Source organism: Paramacrobiotus metropolitanus, unplaced genomic scaffold, assembly GCF_019649055.1.
Source record: "Paramacrobiotus metropolitanus isolate TYO unplaced genomic scaffold, Prichtersi_v1.0 Parri_scaffold0000056, whole genome shotgun sequence".
Lineage (NCBI taxonomy): Eukaryota > Metazoa > Tardigrada > Eutardigrada > Parachela > Macrobiotidae > Paramacrobiotus > Paramacrobiotus metropolitanus.
The window spans coordinates 327546-354465 of NW_026570276.1; the positions used below are offsets into that span (position 1 = coordinate 327546).

The 26920-nt window shown below is 45.1% G+C and overlaps 1 protein-coding gene across 1 annotated transcript; it reads left to right on the forward strand.

Annotated features, from left to right (window-relative positions):
* The first annotated feature begins 22473 nt into the window (after positions 1-22473).
* LOC129592867 (uncharacterized) lies at positions 22474-26081 on the forward strand. Its single transcript, XM_055489010.1, has 6 exons — positions 22474-22588; positions 22721-22815; positions 22946-23207; positions 23529-23920; positions 25146-25413; positions 25484-26081. Exons 1-6 carry the CDS (start codon positions 22546-22548, stop codon positions 25816-25818), a joined length of 1395 nt encoding a protein of 464 aa, XP_055344985.1. The 5' UTR covers positions 22474-22545; the 3' UTR covers positions 25819-26081.
* The last annotated feature ends 839 nt before the right edge of the window (positions 26082-26920 follow it).

Genomic DNA, 26920 nt, shown 5'->3' on the forward strand with positions numbered 1-26920 from the left:
GCCAAAAGCAACTTACCTCTGGCAAAGATATCGAGAATGGTTGTCCCTAGTGACTACATCATCTCCAGAGGAAAATGGCTCCATCATTGGCAGCAGGAAATTGACAATCACATCCCAGGTCAAGTGGATGAAAGTGACCCTCATTACACAGACCCAGTACCCAAGCTCGATCAGGAACGCCGACGAGCTATGGAAGAAAATGAATTATGGGAAGCGGAAAGAATTGAGCTATTCTGGCAATTCCGAACGAATTACCTATGGAAAGGTCAAGGACGAGTGGTGATCTTCCCAATTGGACTCGGCACACCAGTGTACGAGCTGTCCGGCCTTTACCAGGAATGCCTGAAGAAAGGAAGTTTGAAACCATTCAATAAACAATGGACGAAGATCATACAAGAAGTTCCGACGATCGTTGGCGACGTGCCCGAACTAAAGGTCATGAGAAAGAGACGCCCACCAGGACCATTCGGTTATCCTGGAAAGAAGAAGGTGACCTTTGCACCAGACTCAGATGGAGTCGAGTACCCCGAACAAGAAGGTGATACATGGTGCATGTATGAAACAAAACCAAGCGACGACTGGGTCACCGAAGAGTTGATGGCAAATTGCGTCTTCGTCGGCGGTAAAAGACCTAAAGGTCACGGCACAAGCGCCGTCCAAGAAAACGGCACAAGCGTCGTAGAAGTCAAAGATAAAGAAATCGGCACAAGTGCCGAAGAAGAAGCGAAAGAGCAAGAAAACGGCACAAGTGCCGAAGAAGAAGCGAAAGAGCAAGAAAACGGCGCAGGTGCCGAAAAGAACAAGACAAAGAAGATGTCGGCATAAACGCCGTTCAAGAAGACGCCCAAGAAGATGACGACGGAGAAGGGTCACCGTCGGCATACAAATTGTCCCAGATGATTAAGGAACTGAACCAAGCGTTTCGGGATCAAGAGGCACGAATCCCAGTAACAGAAGCAAAAAAGGCTCAAATGTCGCCAAACGAAAAGAATGCAGCAGCGCTAGTGGCTTCACTAAAAAGGTCACTCGATGATGGTGAGGAATGTCCACCAATCGAGAATGAAAGGTCACTCAACGAGTTGCTGGAAGAAAAAGAGCCAGAAAGTTCAGTTCCTAAAATCGACGAAAGGTCACGAGCAAGAATCCGTGCAACGCGAGCTCATCCAAGGATAGCAGCAAGAAACGGACGAAAGTCCAAAGAAACGGGCAAACCTCTGCGAAATCGAACAAAAGTTAGCTCGGGATGAAAGCGATGACCTTTCAACGTCAGTGAAGATGAAGGTGTGATGGAACATCGGAAGATGATCAAAGCAAAGGTCAAATGCTGCAAGAGAATGAGCGAGACTCGACGAACGAGTGGAGATTCAACTACTTCGGAAGATTCAGGGAGTAGATGACCTTTCGAACAAGAAGACGATGGATCGACGAAGACATGATAAGGACGAGACGAAGCATCACTCATGCGATCAAGAACATGAGAAAACGAAAGCAGCGATCGAGAATGAAATCAGCAAAGATCAAGCACTTTCGAAACGTCAGAGAGAACGGAAAGGTCTGAAGAAAGCCAAAGACAGAAAGCAAGAAGAAGAGAGGACGATGAAGGTGTGATGGAAGATGAAAGCAAAAAGGTCAAATGCTGCAAGAGAATGGTAGCAGCGACTCCGACTCGGACTGGTCGAGTACGAGTGGAGATTCAACTACTTCGGAAGATTCAGGAGTAGATGACCTTTCTGAACAAGAAGACTTGATGGATCTCGACGAAGATGATGATAAGGATGACGAAAAAGAAAAAGAAATCGTAGTCAGAAGAATAAAAGTGCAGAGAGCAAGAATCCCTCAAGGGGCAATCAAGGTCTATAGCGACCAAAGAATCAAGATCAGACCTAATGTCTGCACACGTGTCAAAACTAAGATGGCGGAATACGCCCCAAGGACTCAAAAGCTGATGTTCACGGCGACACTACAGAAGGATGTAGACGTCCAGCCGTATACGGGAGTGACGGATCATAAAGGAAATCGATTTGAAATCGTTGTCGCTAACCGAAGTAAAAAGAGAATGGGAATTAGGAAGGGCCAATTCCTCGGTTACGTTGAACCGTATGAACACATAGAGAATGTAAAGGTCAACGCGGCAGTAATCGCCGATGCACTTAATGATCCGAATGTCGACGCGAAAACGAAAGAAGAACTGAAAGACATCATCGAAAGACTTAAGTTAGGACCAGACCTAACCGAAGAACAAAAGAACGACGTGCGAAGTGCATTTTGGGAATTCTGGAAAGTCTTGCCGACGTCAAAGAAACCGTACGGCGATGTCAAGGGAGTAACGCACACCATTGACACAGCCGATGCAAGGCCAGTGAAATGCAACTCAGCACGAACTAGCTGGAAAGGTCGTGAATTTATCACGAAGCACATCGAAGAGATGCTGCAGCAAGATGTCATTGAACCGTCTGATGCAGATTGGAGTTTTCCGGTCGTATTGGCCGCAAAGAAGAATGGTGATGGCACCATGGGAACAAGGTTCTGCGTCAATTACATTCAGCTGAACAAGCTTACGAAGAAGAACAACTATCCACTGCCGAATCCAGATGAACTGCTCGACGCATGCGCAGGAAACAAGTATTACGGCAAGATGGATTTGCAAAGTGGCTTCTGGCAGATCCCAATGGATCCAGCCTCGAAAGACAAGACGACCTTTGTCACCCAAGATGGGATGTTCAGATTTAAAAGAATGCCCTTTGGAGTTTGTAACGGGCCAGCTGTGCATGGACAAAGTTCTGTCGAACGCAAAGCGAATGGGTTGCGTTTTCGGCTACATCGACGATGTCATCTTCGCAGGAAAGACCTGGGAGATCTTCATGCAGAATATGAAGAACGTCCTTCAAAGCTTAGTCGATGCAGGCTTTACAATCAAGCCAACAAAGTGCGAATTCGGCATGCGCGAAATGGGATTCTTGGGGCATATCCTCAGTGAGAATGGTATTAGAATGGATCCTGAAAAGGTCATGGCAGTTTACGATCAGAAGAAACCGACAACTGAACGGCAGTTGAGGTCATTCCTCGGATTAGCGAACTACTACAGGAAGTTCATCCTTGGATACGCGCAAAAGACTGCACATCTCTACGAACTGCTGAGACATGATAAGAATATCAAAAGAGATTGGTCAGAAGTCCACGACCAAGAATTCAATGACCTTAAAGAAGCATTGTGCAAGGATCCAGTGCTGAGGAAATTCGATCCATCAAAGCCGACAGTGATCGAATGTGACGCATCTAAGGAAAGGATTGGTGCAGTCTTGTCCCAAGACGGACACCCAATTGCATACGCAAGTCGCGTTTTGCACGGAGCAGAAAAGAATTACGGAGTTACAGAATCGGAATGCCTGGCAGTAGTCTTCGCTGTCAGAAAGTTTAAGTCGTGCATCGACTACTCCGAATTCACCGTAAGGACGGATCATCAAGCGTTGACGAATCTCCTAAGGTCGGAGACGAACAAGTCGGGAATGATCCCAAGATTAACAAGATGGGCATTGGCGTTGCAAGGTCACCGCTTCAAGATCGAGTATAAGCCAGGCAAATACTGCGACAACGCAGATGCTCTGTCAAGAACGCCAATTGAAGGTCCCACTTGTAACGAAGAAGAATACGATGAAATTCCAAATTTCGAAGATTACAAGAATGAACTGAACAGAGAAGAGCCTCCGATTGAAGTTTGGCAACTCTTCGTGCAATTGGCAAAAGATAGAGAAGAGAGGCTTAAAGCCGACATCAGAAGGGCAATGTCGGAGGAAAAGAATCCTCAGCTCCTTAAAGAAGTCGCAGAGTGTAATTCAAAAGCTACTTTCGAACCCCGCTCTGCTACCAAGATAAAGGTCAATCGAGTGAGGAAAGAGACGTTGAAGCAAAAAGATACAAAGGTCACGAGAGTTGGTCAGAGAACGGCAGACCAGAATGACCTTTCTGAAGCAGAATTTCTTTCCGAGTACATACCGGAGGAGTGTCCAATTAGACTGCTAAGATTTCCGAAAACGATCGAGAAAGGTCACAAGCCTCTTCCAAGATGCAAGGTCATCACAGATTGGAATCAACTCAGTACTGCGACAGTTCGCATCGTCAACCTTCAAGGAGACGAAGAAGAAGAGGATGACTCAAACTTGCAACTTCGGAACAAGCAGTTGAAAGATCCTCATCTCGCGATGATTATCGACGAATTGGAGCATCTGCAAGACGCAGACAAAAGGTCAAAGTTCGAGACGCATTATCAGTTATGGAATGGCATACTGTATCGCGTGAAAGATAAGAACGGAAGACTTGAACGGACGTATGTCGTACCGCTGCCAATGTGAAGGGCAATCATCCATGCACTGCATGATGAAAAGTGCAGCAGGTCATCTCGGCTTTGAAAAAACGTTGGCCGCAATCAGGCTCAGATACTACTGGGACCGAATGAGCACGGATGTAAAGAACTACATTCTGGCCTGCCAAGGATGTCAATTCCGAAAGACGCCGAGAAAATGTCCGCCTGGAAAGCTCCAAGAAATCAAAGTCGGACATCCGTTCTTCAGAGTTTATGCGGATCTGAAAGGACCTTTACTTCCAACGAAGAAGAAGGGGTACAAGTATATCGCGGTCTTCATTGACCAGCTGACGAAGTACGTGATAGCGGAGCCAATGAAAACGGCTACGGCAAAAGAATTCGCAAAGGTCTTCGTGAAGAACGTGATTCTGGTGCACGGAGCGCCGCATATCCTCCATACCGATGGTGGAAGACACTTCACAGCTGAAGTCTTGAAAAAGGTCACCAACGTGTTCAAAATCAAACACACGTTTGGAACGGCGTATCATCCCGAAGGTCAAGGACAAGTCGAAAGACAGATGCAGACGATCAGCGATGGACTGTCTCAATACATGAAAGCCGGGAATGAAAGGAAGTTCAACAAATATCTTCCATACGTCGTATCGGGAATGAACCGCGTTGTACATGCGACGACGGGATATTCAGCATATTTCATGCTGCACGGCAGAGAAATGACCATGCCGGAAGACGTCGTTACAAAGACGAACGTTCCCGACGATTACGGTACTCCAGACGAATGGGTGGAGACCATGAAGAAGAACTTGACCTTTTCAGAGGAAGTTGCGAAGTGCAATATCAAAGACGCCTATGAAAGGCATGCTGAAATTTACAATAAAAAGAAGTCGGAACCGGAATTCAAAGTCGGCGACCGCGTCTTGATCAGACTTCCAAAAGATACGAAGCAAGGGAAGAAAGAGAATCAAGCGGACTTTAAGAATAAATACGATAAAGTCTGGAAAATCCTCAGCTTCCCGAGACCAAACGAAGTCGAAGTTATCGAGATGGACGCAAAGAAAGAACCAGACGTGAGAGTTGTCTCAGTCGATCGACTGAAGCATTGGCATCCTCCATTGCCCGATCAAGAACATGAGAAAGGTCACGCTGAAAGGGCAGCGATCGAGAATGAAAGGTCAGCAAAGCACGACTCTCAAGCTACTTTCGAACCACGCTCAGCACCAGAGAACGAGAAAGGTCACGAGGCAGAAGTGCCGAAAGAGGCAGAAGAGCCGAAAAAGAAGAAGAGAGGACGACCGAAGAAAGAAATCAAAGATTTTGAAACGCCGGTCACAATAAAACTGAATCAAGAAGCAGGAAATCTTGCTACCGCAGATGAAAATGAAAGATCACAATCTGCCAAAGAAGTAGCAGAACGCAATTCGCAAGATACTGCTACCCAGGCAGCAGAGCATGGCTCTTCAGTTACTTTCGAACCACGCCCTGCTACTAAGGCTTTACTTCACGCAGACCGTGGATCTCAAAATACTTCCGAACCACGATCAGCTACTGAAAAATATGACCTTTCAAAAACGGAGCAAATTAAAGCGGTCAAGGAAAGGGCAGACCGACTTGGCCAAGATATCGCCAAAGCGATCGAAGAACGAAAGGTCAAGAAACCTAAAAAGAATCCGAAGCCCACTCCGGAACAAATTCTGAGGGGTGAAGTCGATACAGAAGAGGAACCTGACAAAGAATTACTTGATCGGATAACGAAAGGACGGAAAAACATAAATCCAAAAATCAGATTAATAGGAGTTTATGATATTATGACGGGAGATTGGGATGGCATAAAGGTCATCAGGAATAAACCTGCTAATCGGAGTTATTTTCGTTCTCGTAGTAGGTTTCAGTAACGATAGATCGGAAGATGGAAGGACAGGATCCCAACGCGTCATATTGGAATCCGGGCACGCCGTCATCGACGAGCGGAACGATACAAGACCCGGAAATGTACGATGACTCCATGAACACTGAAGGCGGATATGGCTACGACGGGGGATACGACCCGAATTACGCGTATCAACAATCAGATACCGGATTGGGATCGAATAAATGGGGGACTTACGGCTCACAAGTCGGGCCCCAAGGACAAATGATGCCGAACCAGATGATGCCGAACCAAGGGATGATGGGTCAAAACTTCTCGTTTCAACAATTTCCCCAGAATATGTACGGTCAAAATATGCCGATGATGAACCAAGGCCAACCGATGCAAGGTCAGTTCGGTTATGGAGGAATGGCCCCATTTCCGAACCAGATGCAAGGTCAAGGGCAGTTTAGGACGCCAAATGCGGGGGGAATGACACCGCAGGCTCCGAGAAGGGGACGAGGAAATTCAGTGGAAGTTTTTACATCTCGAGGCCAAAGAAACCCGTGGAACAGGCAAAACACACCGCGAATGGGCGGTCCGCCGTCCATCCCTCAGGCATCGACAAGTGGTCACAGACCAAGAATGGAAATTCCGTCATTAACGCCGGTTAGAATCCAATCGCCACATTCTACTGGAAGTATCCCATGGGCAGTAATCAATGCGCCGAGGTTTCAAGATCCAGTGACGGAAACGGCCCCGCAATACAACATTATCGTTGACCCAAAGGTCACTCTGACGGAAGAAGAAAAAAGGTCCATCGCGGAATTCAACGCGAAATGCCGCGAATTCGTTGAGACCCATAATGAAATCAACGAAAACCAGTTCCAGTACAGGACCGCAAGAAAGAGTCACAAGCTTGACAGAGGAGTGCACCTGGAACGGAAGCTCACTAAACATAAAGCAGAAGAACTAAGGAAAGAGTTGGGCGTGGAAATCAGAACACTTAAGTCTGTCACGCCAATATTGAAAGACAAAGAGTGGCCAAGCGCGGTCGAAACGATACTGGTTTTCCTAAATCTAATTCAAGGAAAACAGGAAGAAGAAGAAGAAAGAGGAGTTAAGACTCCGGCAGAGGAAAGTCCCACCGGTGAAGAGCGAAAGGTCAAGAAAACGAAGAACGAGCCTTTCGAACCTCCTAGTGACCCATTGACAGCAAGAGAAAGGGAGCTGTTGAGAGAACGAGCTAAACTCGACAGAGAGCTAATGAATATAAGGTCACGAGCGACGTCGGCGGTTCAATCTGGATCGTCTCGCGCAAGCCCGGCGAGAGAAAGTCAGCCAAAGCAGAAAGGTCATGCGACGGTGGGGGAAGGTCACACCGGTCAGCAAGTTCAGACGAAAGGTCATCCTGGTGGAAGCACGCGAAGGGGCGTAGCTCGGGTCGCAAAATGCCGATCGTACACCAGAGTCTTCCGCGTAAAGAACAAATTCGAAGGAGTGGTCAGCGCCTTTTTGGTCCAAATGGACACGAATGAACCGATTCCATCGTCGGCAGAAGGAACTCAGCAAAAAGGATTCGTCGAGATGTGCATGATGGCGAATGAACAAGTCGAAGAGAAAATTGCGGAGATATTTCCTTCAGAACGAAACAACCCACATACGATCGGACGAATCCTCATGGAATTATTGATGGACACCGCATTCCACGAAAGGGCATACATTATGGTGACGATCGACTTCGACGGAAAAGTTGAGAAGAAACTTTATGACCCTCACGGAACAAAGATTGATATGCGATCACATAGCGCATATCCTGCATCAGGTGCGAAGGGGCACGAAGCAGGCGAAGAAGAAAACGCTTCAGAAGATAAAGGTCAAGAAGAGAGCCAAGCCCAACCTTTCAGAGAAACAATCTGCAGGACTTTGAAAGTGAGGTATTACTTGGCAAATGGGGACGAAGGATACGTCTATGGATATATTGTCGATTCAGTCACGATGATGCCGATTCCGACGGCAGGGACGAATGCTTCGCCTGAAGAAATCGAATGGCAGACGCAGAAAGCGTACACGGATCTGCAAAAGATGCTCAGTCTCATACCAGAAGAACAAAGGAACGATGTGGCTGAGAACGTCAGATGCGTATTAAGCATCCTGCAACAAAGAGCTGAGGAAGACAAGGCCAATATTCTGGTATTGATGAAAGATAATCAAGGGAAGTTCAAATCGTTGTTCAACTCGAAAGGTCAAGGACTTAACTTCCGGCCGCAGTATCAAGTTCATCCGGCGGAGGAAGGTCACGCCGAGCGGTATAATCAGCCCCCAGCAGAGGCTAGGAAAGAAGAAGAAGCACAAGAGCGAGAATCGCCTTGTAGAAGGCTGGATTACAAATTCCTAACAGAAGATGGAAGAGAAGGGATACTTAAGATCGAAGTGGTAGATCCGGCCACTGGAAAGACGATGCCGAATGAAGATCTGACGCAAGAACAGGAGGATCATGAAACGGTATTACTTCTTCAGGAAATCGAGGAGGTATTACAAACTTTCCCGGACGAAGAAGAAAGAGATGAATTTGAAACATTGACGGAAATCTTGGTCAACGTAATGATGCCCAGAGCAAGGCGGGATCAAGCATATATGCGCTTAACTCATGTTGATCCAATTCACGGAGAGGTGTATAAACAGCTTTACACCGCGAATGGCGAAGCGCTCAGTAACCTGGCGTCGGCGAAAAAGAATAAGAAAACCGCAGAGAAGGGTGAGCGGGAAACGGCAAAAGTAGAACCGAAAGGCCATGCCATCAAGAAACAGGTGACAGAAGAAGTCAAAGGTCACCAGGTGAAAACCGAAGAAGTACCGAAAGGTCATCAAGTCAAAACTGAAACGCAGGACGACGTGAAAGGTCACGAATCGAAAGAGTTGACCCCGAGACGTAGCGCTGAAAGAGTGAGGCAGATCCTTGAAGGTGAAGTGACACCGCAATCATGTAACGAACCGGGATGCGAACTTGAAGTCTTTGAAAAAGAAGAAGAAGAATCAGAGAAGAAAAAGAAACCAGTGAAAACTCCTAAGACTCCGGCACGAAAAGGTGGAGCCGTTGGTAAACAATCGAAGCTTTCGGGAGTTATGGCATCGAAAAGGCCAAAACCTGATTCGGACTCAGAATCTGAGAAGATGGTCATTGACGCACAGCCGGGTTCATCACAGCAAGATAGCGGCGACGAAAAAGATAAAGGTCAATCGCGTAACGTGATGGAAGAAGCGATGAGGATGCAGCCGATTTATGCATCAACGATGAAAGAACGAAAAGAAAAGAGCGAGAAAGAGAAGAAGAAAAGGGATACTTCCGTCGAGTCAGCCAAATCCGAGGCAAGTGCAGTGTCAGCACCATCCCCGAAGCCGAAGAAAGAAACGCTAAAGAAAGGTCAACAGAAGGTCATGCCAAAAGCAGATCCCAGCTTGGCCGAGTATATGGATGCACAAAAGAAACCAAAGGTCACGAAGAGGAACAGTCTAATCGGAAGAGTCGATCCGGCTGACATTGTCGATTGGCAACCGCCGGGAGGAGAAAGCGATCTGGATTACTCAGACGACGAAAGCTTCTTCCTCGAGGACGACCACGAGAAATTGACGATCGAAGAAGTTGACGAGATAGTGCTGGGCGCTACTGCCGAATGGGGCAAAACGAAACAATCCGTCACGTCAATGTTCAGGAGTGACCTCAGATCATATTGCAATGAGAATGAGATACGACTCACAAGGGAGAAGTATGACGTCCTACTGGAATACGCCAGAAGCACGGGGAAGATCCTGCAAAAATATCCAGGATATGGAGTTAAAGCGAAGTTGTTCGTCATGGGTAACAACAACGAACGAAAGCTGGCCACTGCAAACGCAGACGTAAGAGAACGGATTGATCGTGCCATTACCGGAATGTGCAGCCCAACTGGCACTACAAAGCACAGAATGGCTCAGTTCATCAACAGCGTCTGGAGCAAAGAGAAGGGAAATGCTTCAGAAATTGAAAGGTCACTTGAAGCGCCACTAACGCAGATGGTCAAAGAAGGGATACTCCACACTACGAATCCCCACAAAGGAGTGCCCATCAGATACAGCTCAGTAAACGCTGTCATGGAAGAATTACGAAAGTACTCGAAAGAAGAGACCAGCGAAGACACGACCGTCATCGTGGATCCAAGGATCGATGCGGCAAGCCCCATCTTAAGTCAAATTCAGCTCATGAGCGGGCAAAAGCCAACCTCGTCGAAGAAAGAGGAAGTGGCGATTGAAGAGGCTGTGGTGGAGGTAGTTGACGAAGATGATTCGAAGTCAAATGCCCCGAAGTCAGCAGCAGAAGCCATTGCAATGGTGGGACCGAAAACGTCTTCAGTCCAAGAGGCTCTGGCGCTGGTGCGAAGCAAAAAGGTCACGGAGGCAGGTAGCGCCGAAAAGATGTTGCCAACAGCAAAGGATGTCCAGATTATCCATAAGACGACATCAGCGTTGGTGCCGCTCAAAACTGCACACGAAAGATTAGTGCAAAGCCTGAAAGATCAACGTACGGCAGAAGCGACTAAAGGTCATCCGACTGTAGAAAGTCCAGCCGGGGCGGAAGGTCACCCGAGCTTGAGCCTAGAAAAGGCGCCAGCTGATTCAAGTTCAAGCGCAGCGGACCCGGCAAAGTTAATGCCACCCCCTCAGAAGGAAGAAAAAGAGCCACCTTTTGAACTCTTAGAGGAAGAGATGGTTGAAGGCAAGCCGGCGTATATGACAATTGATGAACTGAACGAAAGCAATGAGGCATGGATGACAATCTACGCCGCAATCGGTGCTGCTCCGTCAAGGGAAATGAATAAAGCTGAGATCACGAAGGCCGTCAGCGATGCTGGGATCAGCAGAGGCCAGGTCAACAAAATTTTGAAAAGGGCGTACAAAGAAGGACGAATTGGAGTACGTTACACCAATATGAACGTACCAGTTCATTACATCCCTCTTGCGGAGGAACAGCGGAAGCAAAGAGCGAAGCCGAATGGCCAGGCATGGAAAGACGTCCTAGTTAACGACGCTTTACAGAATATCGGAGGAACGAATGGTGTGACAATTGAAGATATCGCAAACTACATGGCTGTCCAATATGATTCGGGCCTGGAAAATATGAGAGGCGACCGGATAAGGATCCAGAATGCACTGGATAGCCTGGTCAAAGAAAAGACGATCAGAATCGAAAAGAGAAACGGAGTTGATCGTTATGACTGGATCGCAAAAGCTTAAAGAGAAAGAGCAGTGTGGGAGGAATGTCCACCACATGAGAAAAAGCATTCAGAAGAAAAAGAAAACGAGCAGAGCACAGTTCTCAATTTACTTTCGAACCACACTCTGCAAGAAGAGTAGATTTAGCGAATGGGCTAAAATGGGAAAGGTCACCCACAGTATTGAGAAAGGTCATCCAAAGGGCAACGAAAAAGTCTCAGCTCAGCACCAGAATAGCCTAATTACTATAGGCGTAAAATAGGCGTTGAGAATGGTTACTCAGTAAAGGTCATAGGACTTACAGTGTTTGAGATTACAGATTGAAACTACAGAAATGGCTGAACGGAGTCAACCCAGCCAAACGGCAAAGAAAGGTCAAAGACCACCGTTGAAAAAGGTGACGGGGGATCCGGCCACGAATTTCAATGAAACCTGCCCAGATTGCAAACGCAATAACATCCTGGCTAATGAACGATATCCTTGCTGGGAATGTGTGTGCGCCGTGCCGAACCAGGCATTTGTCGTACCCGAGGAAGCAAAGCGGGGGAATATCGATGTGTTTCGACATTTGGTCACGGGACATACTTGGAAGAAACTTTCACCGGAAGATCGAATGATTCTTGAAGACAAATACCGCATGTGGGTAGGACGCAGAAACGGCGAGTAACGCACCGCCGGAGTCAGAAGCAGAGAAAGGTCATTTGAAAGGTCAAGTCCAGACTCGGATCTCGCAGAGACAGCCTCTTCGTACAATTGAGCTGGTGTTTGAAATGAACGACATTGCGGAACAGACCAGAGAGATCTGTCGTTCAGTGGGCATCGAGCCGGAAGATAAAGAAGAGACCGATAAAGTCTATTGGCTCCTTATGAATTTACGCCAAGTCATGGTGGATTGCGAATACGCGAAGGAGTACGAATACGGTCAATGGGAAGACCTCATCATCACACAGGAGTCAGCAAGCCTGAACTACTTCCCAACGAGAGAAAGCGGACTTGTCAGTCTGATTGACCTTAGTCTCTTGGAAACTGCACTGGACACGCCAGACCCGACAGGCATGACGCAGTTCAATTATAGAGACATCAAAGAAAGAAGACTCCACGTAGCGCAGTTCGGGTTACGCCATGTGAATCCGGCATTGCGACTCCTCGCAGGAAGGGCTGCGTTAGGATTGTCAGTTCAACCGGATTCCCCGCCGGACTATAAGGTCACGATCCAAAAGATCTTCGCAACAAGGTTGTGCCATTACGAGACGCATCACCAATTGAGAAAGAGCGCTCAGAGAGGAAATGAGATTCCGCCGGCATTAACCGCGCAGGTCATCAAGTTGGGGATGCCCATCGCAAACTTCAACTCCTCTGAGACGGTGAAAAGGCAGCTTAAGGACTACCAAAAAGCGATGGCTAATGACGAACAGCTGAAACGTCAGGCACAGCTTCATGCTCATCGGTGCGCAGAACGGATAAGACGCACAATGGGGACAAAGTTCATCCAGCCATCTGACTTCGTCTATGAGTTCATTCAAGAGATTAGCGTCAACAAGAGTAGTCACCGTCCAGAACTTGGAAAGCGACCCCAGAACAACGATATGGGAAAACGCGGACGGCGAAACCAACAGCTGCATATGGATTATGTTGACCTTTGTCAAAGGTTGGCAAACAATTCACATGATGAGAGATTGAAAGCGCAAACGATTGACGCCCGGGAACATTTGATACGCATTCAGCGTCGGCGCAATCGAAACAGAAACAGTAGCGCTAGCAGCCGGAGCGAAGGAGACCAGCTGCAGGAGAGGCAAAGGGAACCTCGAGATCGGACGTCGGATCAGAACGAAAAACAACGACGTTTCGATCGGAACCGCGATAATGGTTCAAGTGATCAGTGATGACTTTTAGGGCATCATTGATGTGCTAGTTACGGCCATCAGTCGGCAGCACAGAGAATGGTACTTAAGGTAACGTATCAGGGCGGAAGGAAGTAACTTATTAAACTGTCATATCGTTCGTGTCTTGTTGTTTGCAGAGTTTTGTTTCAGAGGATCAATGAGATCTTACACTTGGGGAGTCACGGTGGTCAACCGGCCCTCAAAAGAGGAAGAGTAACGGCGATAACCGGCCTTTCTCATTTCAACTTAACGTCACTTAAGAGTGTAGTTGCGGCCAGCTGAGTCGGCACACTCTGGCGGAATGACAGAAGCCACAAGGGTGAAAAAGAGAAAGAGTTCAAGAAAAAGTGAAGAAATTGTCAGATAACGAGGTTACGGCGACAAAATATGTCTGCCTCAAGAGAGGAGTTACGGCAATCAACCGGCCTTCTAACCTGGTAAGGAAAGAAGAAGAAAAAGTGCGCGTCATTGGAAGGAGGTTACGGCGTCACACCGGCCATCTTCTGCACTTATAAAAAGAATGGATGTGCGACCGAGATATAAAGAAAAGAAAATGATGACCTTTACAAGGGAGGCAAGCAGAACTGCTTGAAAGCCAGAAACATCGGCTAAGTCCCTCCATGACCTTTAACGCTGATTTCATAATGGAAAAGGGATGACCTTTTGGGATCGTCACTGCCCAAATGAGTCGCACATCGGAAACGAAATTGATGACCTTTGAGAATTTCACTGCTCAAAGAGTCTTATGAAATAAGAGAATGACCTTACCAGGGAGGAAGCAAACAAGCTTGTCTTCAAGACGTCCCTCCATGACCTTTGATGAATCTCAGTATTATGAAAGACGTACGTTTGATACGCACTCAATCCAAAGATGAAGAAGCAGTATTCGAAAGTCGTACAGTGATACGCACCTAATTCCTTAAAGCGGATCTCATTTGTGATGAAAAGATTGCTCATAGAGCGGAATGGGCCAAAGCGGATTACGGTTGACAGGACCCAGTGACCTTTACGAGTCGGAGGATCCTAGTCTTCTTGATTAAGAATTCTGTTGATATTTTTGTACTGTTTACTTTTGTTTGCGAGATCTCTTTATTCACATGTGAGATGGAAATTGTGATGTTAAAAGGAGAATGAATCTCGATGTTTTTTTTAAACCACACAAACAAGCCGTCGAAGGATCCCAAGGAATTGGAAGTGGAGCCTCGAACGGAGCTCGGCATCCCTCCCAGAGGCATGTGAGCGCAGGCGTACTCAGCGTACACCCTCGCTTGGCTGTTTGTTGTGTTTTGGTTGTGCGCCCGCCTCCGCGAGGCAGCACCGTAGTGTTCTCAGCGCCACCGCATGGTGTGGCAGCTACGTGCGCTTGCTGTAATCAGCAATGCGGAGTTGCACATTTGGAATTTCTGTCGAAATTAGTCTGGATTAAAAATCTCTAGCAGTCAGGCCATTTTTCGCTTTTCCATAGCGTGTGTGCTGTAGCACTGCCAGATTTCTTTGGTAGACGAAGTTACGTCAACTTCGGTTCTACGACGTGAACCTTCCCAGGTTCCCGTCTTATAGGTTGTTCGGTTGCCATCAGATCACAGTTCAAACCAGTCACTTCTTCTGTAGAATTATAAATCAAGGAGAGCGTCTAAGAATAGATAATTTCGGCAGCTTCGAAAGCCGGCGACTCGGCACTAACGTCTGCTAGGCAACGCAAGCACGCCGCTGACGTTTCAGCAGTCCCACTTTTCAGAGCCCTTCCTTCGCACTCTCAAATTGATTTGATCTTATTAAGTTACACTAAAAATGATCAGATTTCTTCGTAAAAAATTGTTGTGCTAGCTTGAAGGCGACGAAGTTTATTTGTAGCGAGAAAACTGCCGGAGACCCCACTCCCGTGGTGGCTGGAAATGGACCGCTGCCGACCACATGGTTATTGCTCATTATGACAGTACTAACCGCTAAGCGTAAAAGAATGGACCAATGGTGTGTATCCGTATACACACGAAATCTCTGCACCGCTGCGCATAGGCCCGCGCTGAAGCTCGGACTTGGATTCGGAGTCGGATTACTCAAACTTGGACTTGGATTACTCAAACTTGGACTTGGATTCGGAGTCGGATTACTCAAACTTGGATTCAGATTACTCAAACTTGGACTTGGATCCCTTAACTTGGATTTCATAAGTTGGATTATTTGACTTGGATTACTTAACTTGGACCTCCTAAACTGGACTACATATTTTTGGGCTTGGATTACGTTTTCTTATCCTATTCTCTCGTCTTTAATATTTTCCTTTTCTCAGGGTATTCTTAGGCTCCACAGTTTTCTTAGGTTTCTTAGGTCTCTAAGGTTATTCTAAGGTTGTTCTTAGGTCACTAAGGTTATTCTTAGGTTTCTAAGGTTGTTCTTAGGTTTCTTAGGCTATTCTTAGGTTTCTTTGGTCTCTTATGTTTCTAATGTTTCTTAAAATTACCTAAGAACCTAAGAATAGCCTAAGAATAACCTAAGACACCTAAGAACCTGAGAAACCTAAGAAACCTAAGAACCTGAGAAACCTAAGAATAACCTAAGAAACCTAATAACCTGAGAAACCTAAGGATAACCTAAGAAACCTTAGAATAATTTAAGAATTACCTTAGAAAAACAATTATTAGTCCAGTTTAGGAAAGCCAAGTTAAGTAATCCAGTTAATTAATCCAATTTATATAATTCAAGGTTAGTATTCCAAGTTAAGTAATCTAAGTTAAGTAATCCAACTTCTGTAATCCAAGTTGAGGGATCCAAGTCCAAGTTTGAGTAATCCGACTCCGAATCCAAGTCCGAGCTTCAGCGCGGGCCCTGCGCATAGCAGGTCATCGAATCATACATCTCACCGCTGAAGCGGCCGCGGTACCAGCCAACCAGGCGCGGGTCATGGCCGATGAACATTGGAGTATCCCCCATCATATAAGTTTATTCTCCTTGCAATGAGATGTTTGTCAGTGATATTTGCAAGAATTAATTTCCTACGCGAACCTTGTATTTCATTCGCGTTTTTGATACGAGATGATCGGTGTGTTATATGTGTAGTGTATGTGTAGTACCCTGCAATGGCCTACATAGTACATACAAAATATCACTGCACCCTCCATGAAGCACAAGGAACACTGAGCTGGGCCCTGTTGCTTTACTTTCATTGAATCATATTTGTCTGCTTAGTGAATCAGCTTTTAAACGAAGCCAAAAAACTCAACGGCAACGGCATCATGCATTTGCACGGCTTTGGGAGCGGCCCGTCGATTCCAAATTATCCAATAGCGAAATGGCCGCCGCAGACGGAGATCATTCGAGCGCCAGAAGGCGGCACAATCTTCGTTCCTTGCAGCAACGCGAACAATAAGCAGGTATGCACTCGTACAAGTCTTTTTCATCAATCTGTGAATATCTACTCAAGTACATGTATCTTAGTATTCATATTGTTGTCGGTTTCAATCAGACTATCCAATTGAACAACTGCCGGCTTCACACACAGGTGTCCCACATCGCGATTCCGCCGGCATTTAGACACAACGGAGAGCATTTCACTATCGAAAATGCGGCAATAATAAAAGAATCGTCCGAGGAAATGAAGTTTTGTTGCAACTGTACAAACGAAATTTGTACCGGTGAACACTGTGGGTCGAGGTTGCGGGTGTCCGGGTATGATCCGGAGACGGGTGCGTTTTCCATCGCGTTGGAGCACTTCACATACGCCCACACCGGTCTGTACGAGTGCCTGCACTCCAACGGGAGCCAGCTGGTGGTCACACGGCGCTACTGGGTGACTCCGAGACACATTCGCCACGACGTATTCGATTCGCCCATGCAGAACGTCACCGTCCGCTACGGCGAATCAGCGGAAATGATCTGCCCGGTTCGCTTCAACTTCCTGCCCGGATACCTGATGACCCGCTTTTTGTGGCGCAAGGGAAGCTACTTTTTGGTGGTTAGGTCCATCCCGGAATTAGAAGAGAGCGCCAGGTCGCCGTATGGTTTCAGGGGGCACTTTGATTTCCGCAAAGGCGAACAGTGTCGATGCAGTTCCACAATGAAGATAGACAATGTCACTAGGGAACACGCCGGTCTGTACGAGTGTTGGTTTCGCATTAACGATCGTCTCGATGAATGGATTATGCAGGAAGCGTATCTGCACGTCATCTGATCCGAGCCACCATTTAGCTAATCGTTCCGAAGTTACGCGCAATCAGAGCAAGATAGCCCATATCCGGCTAGGAACCTGGCTGAACACCGAGAATCAAAATCAGGAGATCAGAATCGATTATCCAAGAATTTATTAAAAATTAGCAGAGAACCTAAAAAATTAGTGCAGAGATCTCGCATGCTCTGGATCTATAGCACTTTACTGATCACTCCAATGTAGAAAGCATTTTTGTTCGGGTAGTATTAGTTTAAACTAAGAATCTTTCTCTGTATCCAAACCGTCACCGATCCTATATTGTTCACTCTGGCCTGAAGAACATCCGGCAGTCGCGCAGGAAAGATTTAAGTCGATGACTCCTTAGTTATGTTACGAGTATAAATGTGGCTCCGGGATGGCAGGCAGTAGTGGAAGATGGCAGTAATACTAGCCAACCATACTCGCAACAAAACAGCAGCTAGCGGCAACTCTTTACTGATGGAAAGTCCAAATGAACAGAGCGCATTTTCTGGCAGCATCGCAGTGCTGCTTATATACTCTTAGCATCAGGAACAGAATATCAAATCAGCATTAGAACAACGAAGAAAGATCTAGAGCGTCATCTAACAATGGGGTGTGGCTCGGGTGTGACAATAGAAGATAAGCATACAATGATGAATCATATGCAACTAGCGCATTGATCCTTATTGTCTGATGGTAACAATTAAAGGGCGGCTATTAATAAGTCTAGTTGCTCTGCTTTAAACGTTTCGATGATCATATAATTATGCACCAATATTTTACCTATAACAATTATCTCGTTTGGGCATAACGTGGCCATTTTGAAGGATATACTGTATTTTAACGAATGAGCCATCCCCGAGCCTTGATGTTAAAGGTTCTTTTCGCGCATAAGTACGTCACATCACCTAATTAGTACGTTCATTAAAGTACCTACTTTGATACGGCGAACCAGTGACGCCTTGGGTCTACATTCTGCAACTAGCTCTGACACTATGGTGTATACAGTCTGTACTCGACAGCAGAGCTGGTCCGACAAGTCATCGGATACCACCGATATGACCGATAATTACAGTAGCTCCGCTCGAAAGTCTCTACGGGGTTGCTCATTCTAATCAATACGTATTTAAGAATCGAGCTGTAGTACTCCATTTCAGGTTACGGCCTGAATGTACTCGTATTGTGATGAGTGTACTCTGTAGTGCAATTTGTAATCGTATAGTGTTTTGAACTGCACGCACGTCATAAATTCCAACTAAGATAACGATCCAGAACTTTTGTAACGGAAGATAAAAATTATAATGAACAATATTGGCTGTTCCAAGAAACATCTAATGTGCTCCTTTTTCAGTATACTCCGTACTAGCGCATATCGTGATGCTCAGATTACGGTTGTGTGTATTGTTTTATTGATAGAAGTTTCTGCATCGGCCCCTGACGGATTTTCTGGAATATGTCCAGCGTCCGTAGATTAGTGAGAGCCTCATGGATTAATGCGACTGAAACTTTGCACAGTTAATGTGGAAATAAAGTACAGCACGGCAGAAGAATACACTACGGAGTAGTGGATCTGTGGATGTAATCTCTTGGTAACAGTTATTATTCGACAGCAATCGTAGCGCCTTCCTTTCATTGAACAGTTATTTTAGCGAGGCTCGCACTGCGTCTTCCCGCATTGGTTCTTACAGTATTTATGGCTGGCGTCGCATTGATCTTGATAGTGTGTGGTATTCTCGCAAGTATCGCTCTGGCATTTTGGCGGATTCCTCAAACACCAAGTCCTGCCGGCACCTGTAAGATATTGACCGAACAGTGCAATTATCAAAAAGTGGGAAATCTGTACTTCGTTTACACTAGACTCTGCTTTCGTTAGCCTAGTTCCATAGAATCACATTTTAGTAGAAACCTTACCTTCAGTTTCGCATACCATAATGGACGCTACTAGGAAAACGGTTGTGATTAACCGACCGTGATTCATGGTAATCGTGGAATACTGACAGTTTGAAATCAATTCTGCTTCTCTGAGAAAGAAAGTGGTGAATGCAACAACCCCAGACGATTTTGTGCGGTTTACTGTAAACGAGCCAACAGCTTCAAGTAAGGGACAACGATACTCATGTTATGGTTTGCTGTCTATAATTGTTTATTAAGAATTTTCCCGCAAATAGATTGATTGAAAACAATGGCTTAACCTAGTTGATTCTTAGCGAAGCTACATATGAACTGCACACACACACATAAACAGACAACTGTATTCACCGGTCGAGAAACAAGATTGCTGTTTGCCCGAATGTTGTAGTCAACAGTAAACACAATTACACAAAAACACGTTATTGCCTAACACATTTCAGAGCAGTGGTTTGTTAGGATTGAAAATCTGCAGCATTATCTGCACATGGATGATATACCGTATTATTATTATGGATTTGCATAGTCCAGTCAGTCCAGTAGCCCAATAATACATTTCCTTTGAGCACAATGATTATCGTCATCGGTGATTTTATAGATACATACGCAGCTCATTTTACAGTTACAAAATGAATAAAATTTTGGACGATTTTTTCTGCTTTGGTACAGTGAATGGCGAAGTGTCACGGAGCGTTTTGAAATGTTTTCTGATGCCCAATTAACTGCGACAATGAAGAGCCAAAAGCGTCTTGAGGTGTATTGCGGTTGCAGCAGTTAGTGCGAAGCTTTTCGTTAGGTGCATAAGTGTGCTGTACATATTACGGAATGCGTAAGGTTATCAGTTTCTGTGGTCTGTCTGTAAAGACGAATTTCAAACCTGTCATATCCATACCATGAGAACGTTTCGAAGTAAATTCATTCGTCCAAATACTTCCATTCGAAAACAGCTTTATGCGGCTATTTACAATATCAGTTGGCATACGCGTTACCAGTGTGACAAAATTAACAATGTTACGACGTTGGCACTTCCGGTCTGCATTGCTGTCTGCCGAGGTTAGTATCAGTGTTTTAGCCGTTTAATTCTACACCACAACACAAACAAGAATGATTTTTCTTGGTTCCAACATTCAGTGTAAAGCGAATTGTAACCGAGATGCAAATCAACAATTCCATGAGCAAATCAAGGACAGTTAGAGTTTTCTGCTATTGCTAGAAGATGAGTATCGCAACGCTGACATTTAGCACTCCAGTTAAGGACCAGGAATCATCCACTCGCACTGTGTTCCTCCGCATTTACTCTTGCAGCATATGCTGCTGCCTCCGCAGTTGCTTCCGCCATGGTCGTTTCGTTTACACGTTTCACTCTTCTCACACTTTTTATTCTGCAAGCAGGCGCCCATTCCTGTTCCTGCAAGATATGATTTTTTTAAAAGACTACGCACAACTGTCAACATTCTAATGCAGTACATCACCAAGCTTTTACCACAGACTAAACTTTAATATTGCTATCATACCGCATTCTGTACAGATACCGCAGCAAATAGCTTACCCTTAGTTTCGCATATCACAGTGAACGCTAGTAAGAAGATTGCTAAGGCCAATTGGCGCTTCATATTTGTTGTAGAGAATTAACGGTCGAATTACAGGAATTTGTGTACCAGTCAAAGCAGACATCCGAATCAATATTTATAAGGATTAGTTCGCAGTAAATTAATGACATTAGCGATGATATGTCTCATTGTTTACACATGTTTCACTTGTTTGTGAAGAATTTTTCAGAAAACAGTTTAATTAACGATATGTACTTTAGCGAGCGGAAAGCTCTGTGCGCTAATTCGCTCTCAGTTCAGTTACTCGAAAATAAAGTTAATGCCTCGTCATGCTCGATAGCAGTTAGTAAGCATATTTAACAAGACATTACACGGCCTGCGGCACTGGCTTGTTTGCTAAAGCAGCAGTTTTGCCTTTTCCAATTTATTCAGTTTACCACTTTTAAGTGTTTTTCTGTGAGAAAGACTTTTGAATGAAGTACTCGTAATAATGATCTCTTATGCAAGTACAGTGCATATGAAGAATCGTTTATGTAGGTACGCTGAGCGTTCGAGAAGGGTGCACAAAATAGATTACGAAAATTCTGCGTGACGGTTTTTATGGTTAGAAACGCAATAAAAGTTATGAAGAACAAGCTCTCTCGGCAAAGGGATGCTGCGCGCGCACAAAGAGAGTAATGTTTGCGGCGATATACGGTCGGATAAGTGCATACACGAAGTGGGCCGAATTGTTCTTATTTGAATGTGTTTTCGCATCCCGGATATTTTCACGGCACGAATTCGCGTACCGGTACACTAAAGATACAGTACTTGGATTTTTCTTATATTTCGGTCACTTTACGTATACCGTACGATTTCTGATTTTTTGTCATCGGTCACTCACATCATCACCCCCCATGTGGCGCGCTACATGAATAGCTGCAGATCGCACCACGTGCTTTTTGATTTGTTTTTCAATCAAAACAAAACTAAAAATGTTGAAATACGAAATTTCTGAAATTCGTAAATGTGGAAGAACGGTTTTTTTACATTGCAGCCGGTCTAATTCGTGTTCTTCGTTTGGTTTTCTTGGGTGGTCGCCATTTTTATCATCATTACACGATTTTTTGACACGTTTCACAATGATAATGGTGCGTACAGATCCTTACGCCAAGTGCTTACAAACACCCGAAGAACTATGATTAATGATTAATTGTAAGTTTGTAACTACGACTCTACGAGGACGTCGAGCATGCGGCTAGCTGTGTTCTCGCAATCAAACGAACCGCAGAAGCATTTGATTTTACGCGTGTTTTAATTGTTTACTGCGCTGTTACAATATTTACGTATCAAGTACGCACCAGTATGACTGATGATCATTGAAAAACAGTACTACGGTTTCTGAACTGCCACATTCATTTTGCACTGCAATACGGCATGGTCACCGGACGCTCGACCGTGTACCGCCGCCGGTTACAATACACCACGTATCTGCAGTGTACGACCAACGCAGTAATCGATCGTTAAATGCCCGGATCTTACGGTTGTTTTTCAATAGCCAGTTAAGCTTTTCTTATGCGCTCTTACAAATCTGTCTGCCAAAAATTTCTGACAACAATTTTGTCGAATTTCCTACGTCGCCGGAAATGGCAAAGCCGTTCGCTGCTTTTGCATGGGTTATCCTATTTAGTAAGCATTAAAAGACACTGACCATATAACTGTACTGTAGATAACAAATTATTGTATTGCGTTGCATTGTTCGTATTGCCAACACTGACTGGCATACGTTTATGATACTACTATCAGTACTATGTATTATAGTCCAACTGGCTCGTAGTCCGGCTCAAAAACAGAGATGCTCAGCACAGTGGCCGGTCGCGATTCCGCCATCTGCAGATGTAAACGTTCCTGAAAAGGTAGTACTAGTACTATTTTATCCAATTGGCCTTTTTCCTATTACTTTCAATTTAATTAGTTTAATTCCTAATGCATTGTATTACGTGATTATTGACTACTATGGTTGATTAATTCCGTTGTTGATTACAGATTGCCGGCATCTGGTACATGTACCGCGAGAAATCTCGATTCGGCTCAACTAGTGTATTTAATCAACACGTTCAATGGGACATCATCACGCAGACTGTCGATACGTCAACTAACCAGTCAGCGTGGGCTGTGACTGCCCAATTTGCAATGAACGATGCTGGGGGAAATCGCTCGTGTGAAAATCATTTCTGGACAGGATTGTACACGGTGGACGGGCGTATGAGGGGAACGATGGCCGCAACGGAGGATAATTTAATTATGAGTAAGAATGGAATCAGTAAATCCAAAAGCATAAACATCTGCTATAATGCGAGGCGTGAACGCAGGATACGTTTTTCTTTAATTTTTCGATCCATGCCAAAACGGTTCAGCGTTGCGCAAGTCTATGGACAGATAAGCGAAATGACCGGGTACCAACATACATGTGCCGTTTACATGGACCCAAATGTGTATTTGTAGGGGAGCTATTCGCTTTCGAGCACTACGAAACCCTTTTTGCACTATTTCATGTAAACTGTTAGTGTCTACTCGTACAACCCAATTCTATCACATCCGTTTGTGCTAATCACGTCCTTTTACACAGGAGAAGTTAATCTCAGCATTTTATATCACGACTACAACAAGATGCTGGTAGCGTACGGTTGCATCGGTCCCAACCAAGACGGAAGTTGTACAACCCCACTTGTTATTGTCCAAGTCCGAGCGAATCTTTCCAGCCTGTCGGCCAGCGATATGGACGATCTCGACAGCACTCTGAATACGCTGTTTGCTGCGTACTGTATCACAGCTAACGACATCCCGCAACAGCGGTTTGATAGTCGTTCCCCGTGCCTACTGATTGATTCGCCAGATTGTACTGCCAAAGATATTCAAGGTCTTCGATTGTTAGGTAATCTGAACATCTCGGATCCTAGTACACCGAATTGTCGGCTACCCAACGCCATCGCTAGCGAAGCAGTGTTAGATCCGCAGCAGGTATGTGACAGTGATAAGAAGATAAAAAAAGCTACTCTGTAGTAATCGTAATTACTATTTAGTTGACACTAATCGTTTCACTTTATACATTGCTGCTCTGAATAAAAGTTTTGACTCCGAGGCGGCATTTTTAATTGCGTCCAAAAGGACCACTACACAGTTATTTCACCGGGTTTGGCGCTCTTGGGCTTTGGCTCAAATGAAAATGTTATGCCATAGCTGCACTCCTTTAAGTATCCATGAACAGCCGGTTTCTCTACATGGATAAGAAGTTGTTATACCAATGTGCAGAGATTAAAAGAGATTACACGAAACGGTTTTAAAATATGAATTCTCAAATTAATTTTGCACCCATGGCAAGCGCCTAGTGACCGGGTCGGCGTACCATTGTACATGCGCCCGGTAACTGCCGCGAAGTAATATGAGCAAACGCCAATTGCCGAATGGTTTTTTTAATATAATTCTTATGTATCCGTCCGCCGCAAAGCTAACTCCACGTATGCTCGATATACCAGGTTCTCGTTACTCAACAAAACGAAGATATTGTTGCTTTTTGAACACTCTGTTTTATACTGCAGTTTCGTTTACGTAATAAAAATATTCCATTGCTACAAACGTAGTGCAACCAGTGAAAATGTGATGAAGGATCTTAGAAACAATAACTTCCGTTTCGCAGTGCAGTGTGTACAGGGTGGGCGGGCGCTCGAGCTTGTACTGCCGCCAATAAAAAGACGAACACAGTGCATGAAATGGGCAGCAAGTCACACCAATATGCGCTGTGGCTTGGTGGTTGCGATCAAAGGTGTTTGGTCGTTATTTTTCAACAACTTGTAAGGGATTCTCCGGTAAACACCCGACCAATTCCAAAGAAATTTTTGAATTGTGTACCTTTGCTCTGCTATAGCGTTGCTCTGTCGGATACTACTTTCCGTCGAGTAAATCGTGGGTAAACAATTTAATTCATAAGCGCAGTATTTCACCAAGATATGATGTTCATTACGATTTCTGCCGAACTATGAGTTCGTACGCAAAAGTTTTTACCAGTTGTCGCTACAACATAATATAAACAAAGGTCATATAGAGAACGGTAAAAAATCTGCAGTATAGAGTTGTCGGCACCTGGACAATTCAATGCTTAGCTCAATGCTCAATGCTTAGCGCATGCTCGATCTGTTGATGGATTTTTGCTCTCTAAAAAGTCACAGTTCGGTGTTGCGAATTGCAGCTTACCGGTTCCTGGTCCGGATACACCGCTCACCTTTTAGGTGGCCCGCCTTATAGCTTAAGCATTAAATGGCACAGTATCGGGAGGAGTCCATCGACTTCTCCGAACATTACGTCACAACTTATGTGGATGGAGTACTTCTATGCAAGCCCAGGATCCACCCACGAATTTAGATGCTCATACGGCTATTATATCGGCGAAGTTCGCAGCGATGGGCAACTTAACGGTCGGGTTTTTGAAAAATCACTTGGTGTGCCAGATGCAAGAAGTATGGTGGATATTTGAACGATTAAAATCGGTACTGTCATAACTGTAAAATAAATAACTATTGATTGCAGGAGTTCTCAGTTTAAGTACTGTGTATCAGGACGCCAATATTACAGTGTTTTATGGCTGTTTAATTCCTAATCCGGTGACGGGAATCTGTAGCTCATGGTGGCTGCTGGCGGCAACGCGAACCTCTACATCAGATTTCACATTCCATCCGGTAATTGATGCGTTTCTGAGCAAGTATGGGGCGTGCGGTGACACCAGGACGTTGTTCGCTTCCGGAGTGATTGCCTCAACCTGCACCTCCGGATCGGCGAATGACACGTGCTTGCAGCAGTCTATTCCAGGCCTACAAGAAGGGGTTGTGCGTAACCATTCCTCTACGTCGCCGGCGTCTTATTAAGCATATCGCAAGGGTTGTGCAACGCAGTTCTTCAACACTGAAACGGTCTACTAGCAGTGGTAAACGCAGTAAATAACACACCCTGTGCCAACTGTGCGAGCTGGAAAATTAATACGTTACCGATTGGTTTTGCATTAGCAACTGTTCGCTGGTTTTTCGCCTGATTTTTATACAGTTTTCTTACAATTGGTTTTGTTTTCTTGAATCTAATGGTTTCCCAAAAGCCAGATGTTCAGTGCTACTGAATGACAGAGTACCTAGACATTTACGTAAAAGTCGTCTAAGGTCATAAAGAGGAAGGTGGAAAATTCCTTCCTTTTATATTGTTTCCTTCCTCTTTTTGACCTTGGCTATAAAGTTTGGTTTCGTATCGGGGCTTGTACCGGATACCGTAATTCATAATTTATTCACGCAACGCAGCTTCTGAACAGATAGGAGCACAGATGGAATACGTCGTCGCTTATACAACAGGGAACACAGGCAGAAAGCGCACAGTAGCCTTTTACAACATGATACCTCTTAGTCAGCAAAGTGAAATTGCTGAAATTCATCCGCAGAATTCAGTGAAATTACTGAATGAAAAATGCTTAAAGAATATGTTCCATTACGTAATGGCGGTACTTATGCAGACATCGAAAGGTCCATACCATTCTGACTAAAGTCACTAAACCACAATGCGACAACACTAACATAACATGCATAACAACATTCGGTTTACAAAATCATCAGAATTATAACTAGTTTCTGCTTTCTGGCAGAAATTAAAGCCCTCCGCAGAAGGCGCCTAATTAAAAAGTGTTGATCTACGTGTATAAACGCATGGCAGACATATCTGTACACGCGGTATAACCAAAGAACAAGTTTTTTCAAATGCCACCTTCGCGCGAATCATGTTGGGATTGTTAAATCTTATTAAGGGTGCTATTTACGTTCAATATCTCCTGTATTAGAGCGTGCTGTATGGTTCTCCAGTGAAATGTCTGCAGTCTGGCATCTCGTAGAGCCGGGCGCAGTGGGCACGGTTATGAAAAAAAATGCAATCGGGTCACTTATGGCGGAAAAATAGAAAATATAGTATTTCCGAAAGCCGTTCGCGTGAAGA

Excerpts from the sequence above, each read along its gene's own strand:
- LOC129592867 (XM_055489010.1), top strand. The coding sequence starts at position 22,546 with ATGGCAAAGCCGTTCGCTGCTTTTGCATGGGTTATCCTATTTA. Across the intron at positions 22,589-22,720 it reads TGCATGGGTTATCCTATTTA|TCCAACTGGCTCGTAGTCCG; the intron begins GTAAGCATTAAA and ends TATGTATTATAG. Across the intron at positions 23,921-25,145 it reads CAGTGTTAGATCCGCAGCAG|CTTACCGGTTCCTGGTCCGG; the intron begins GTATGTGACAGT and ends TGCGAATTGCAG.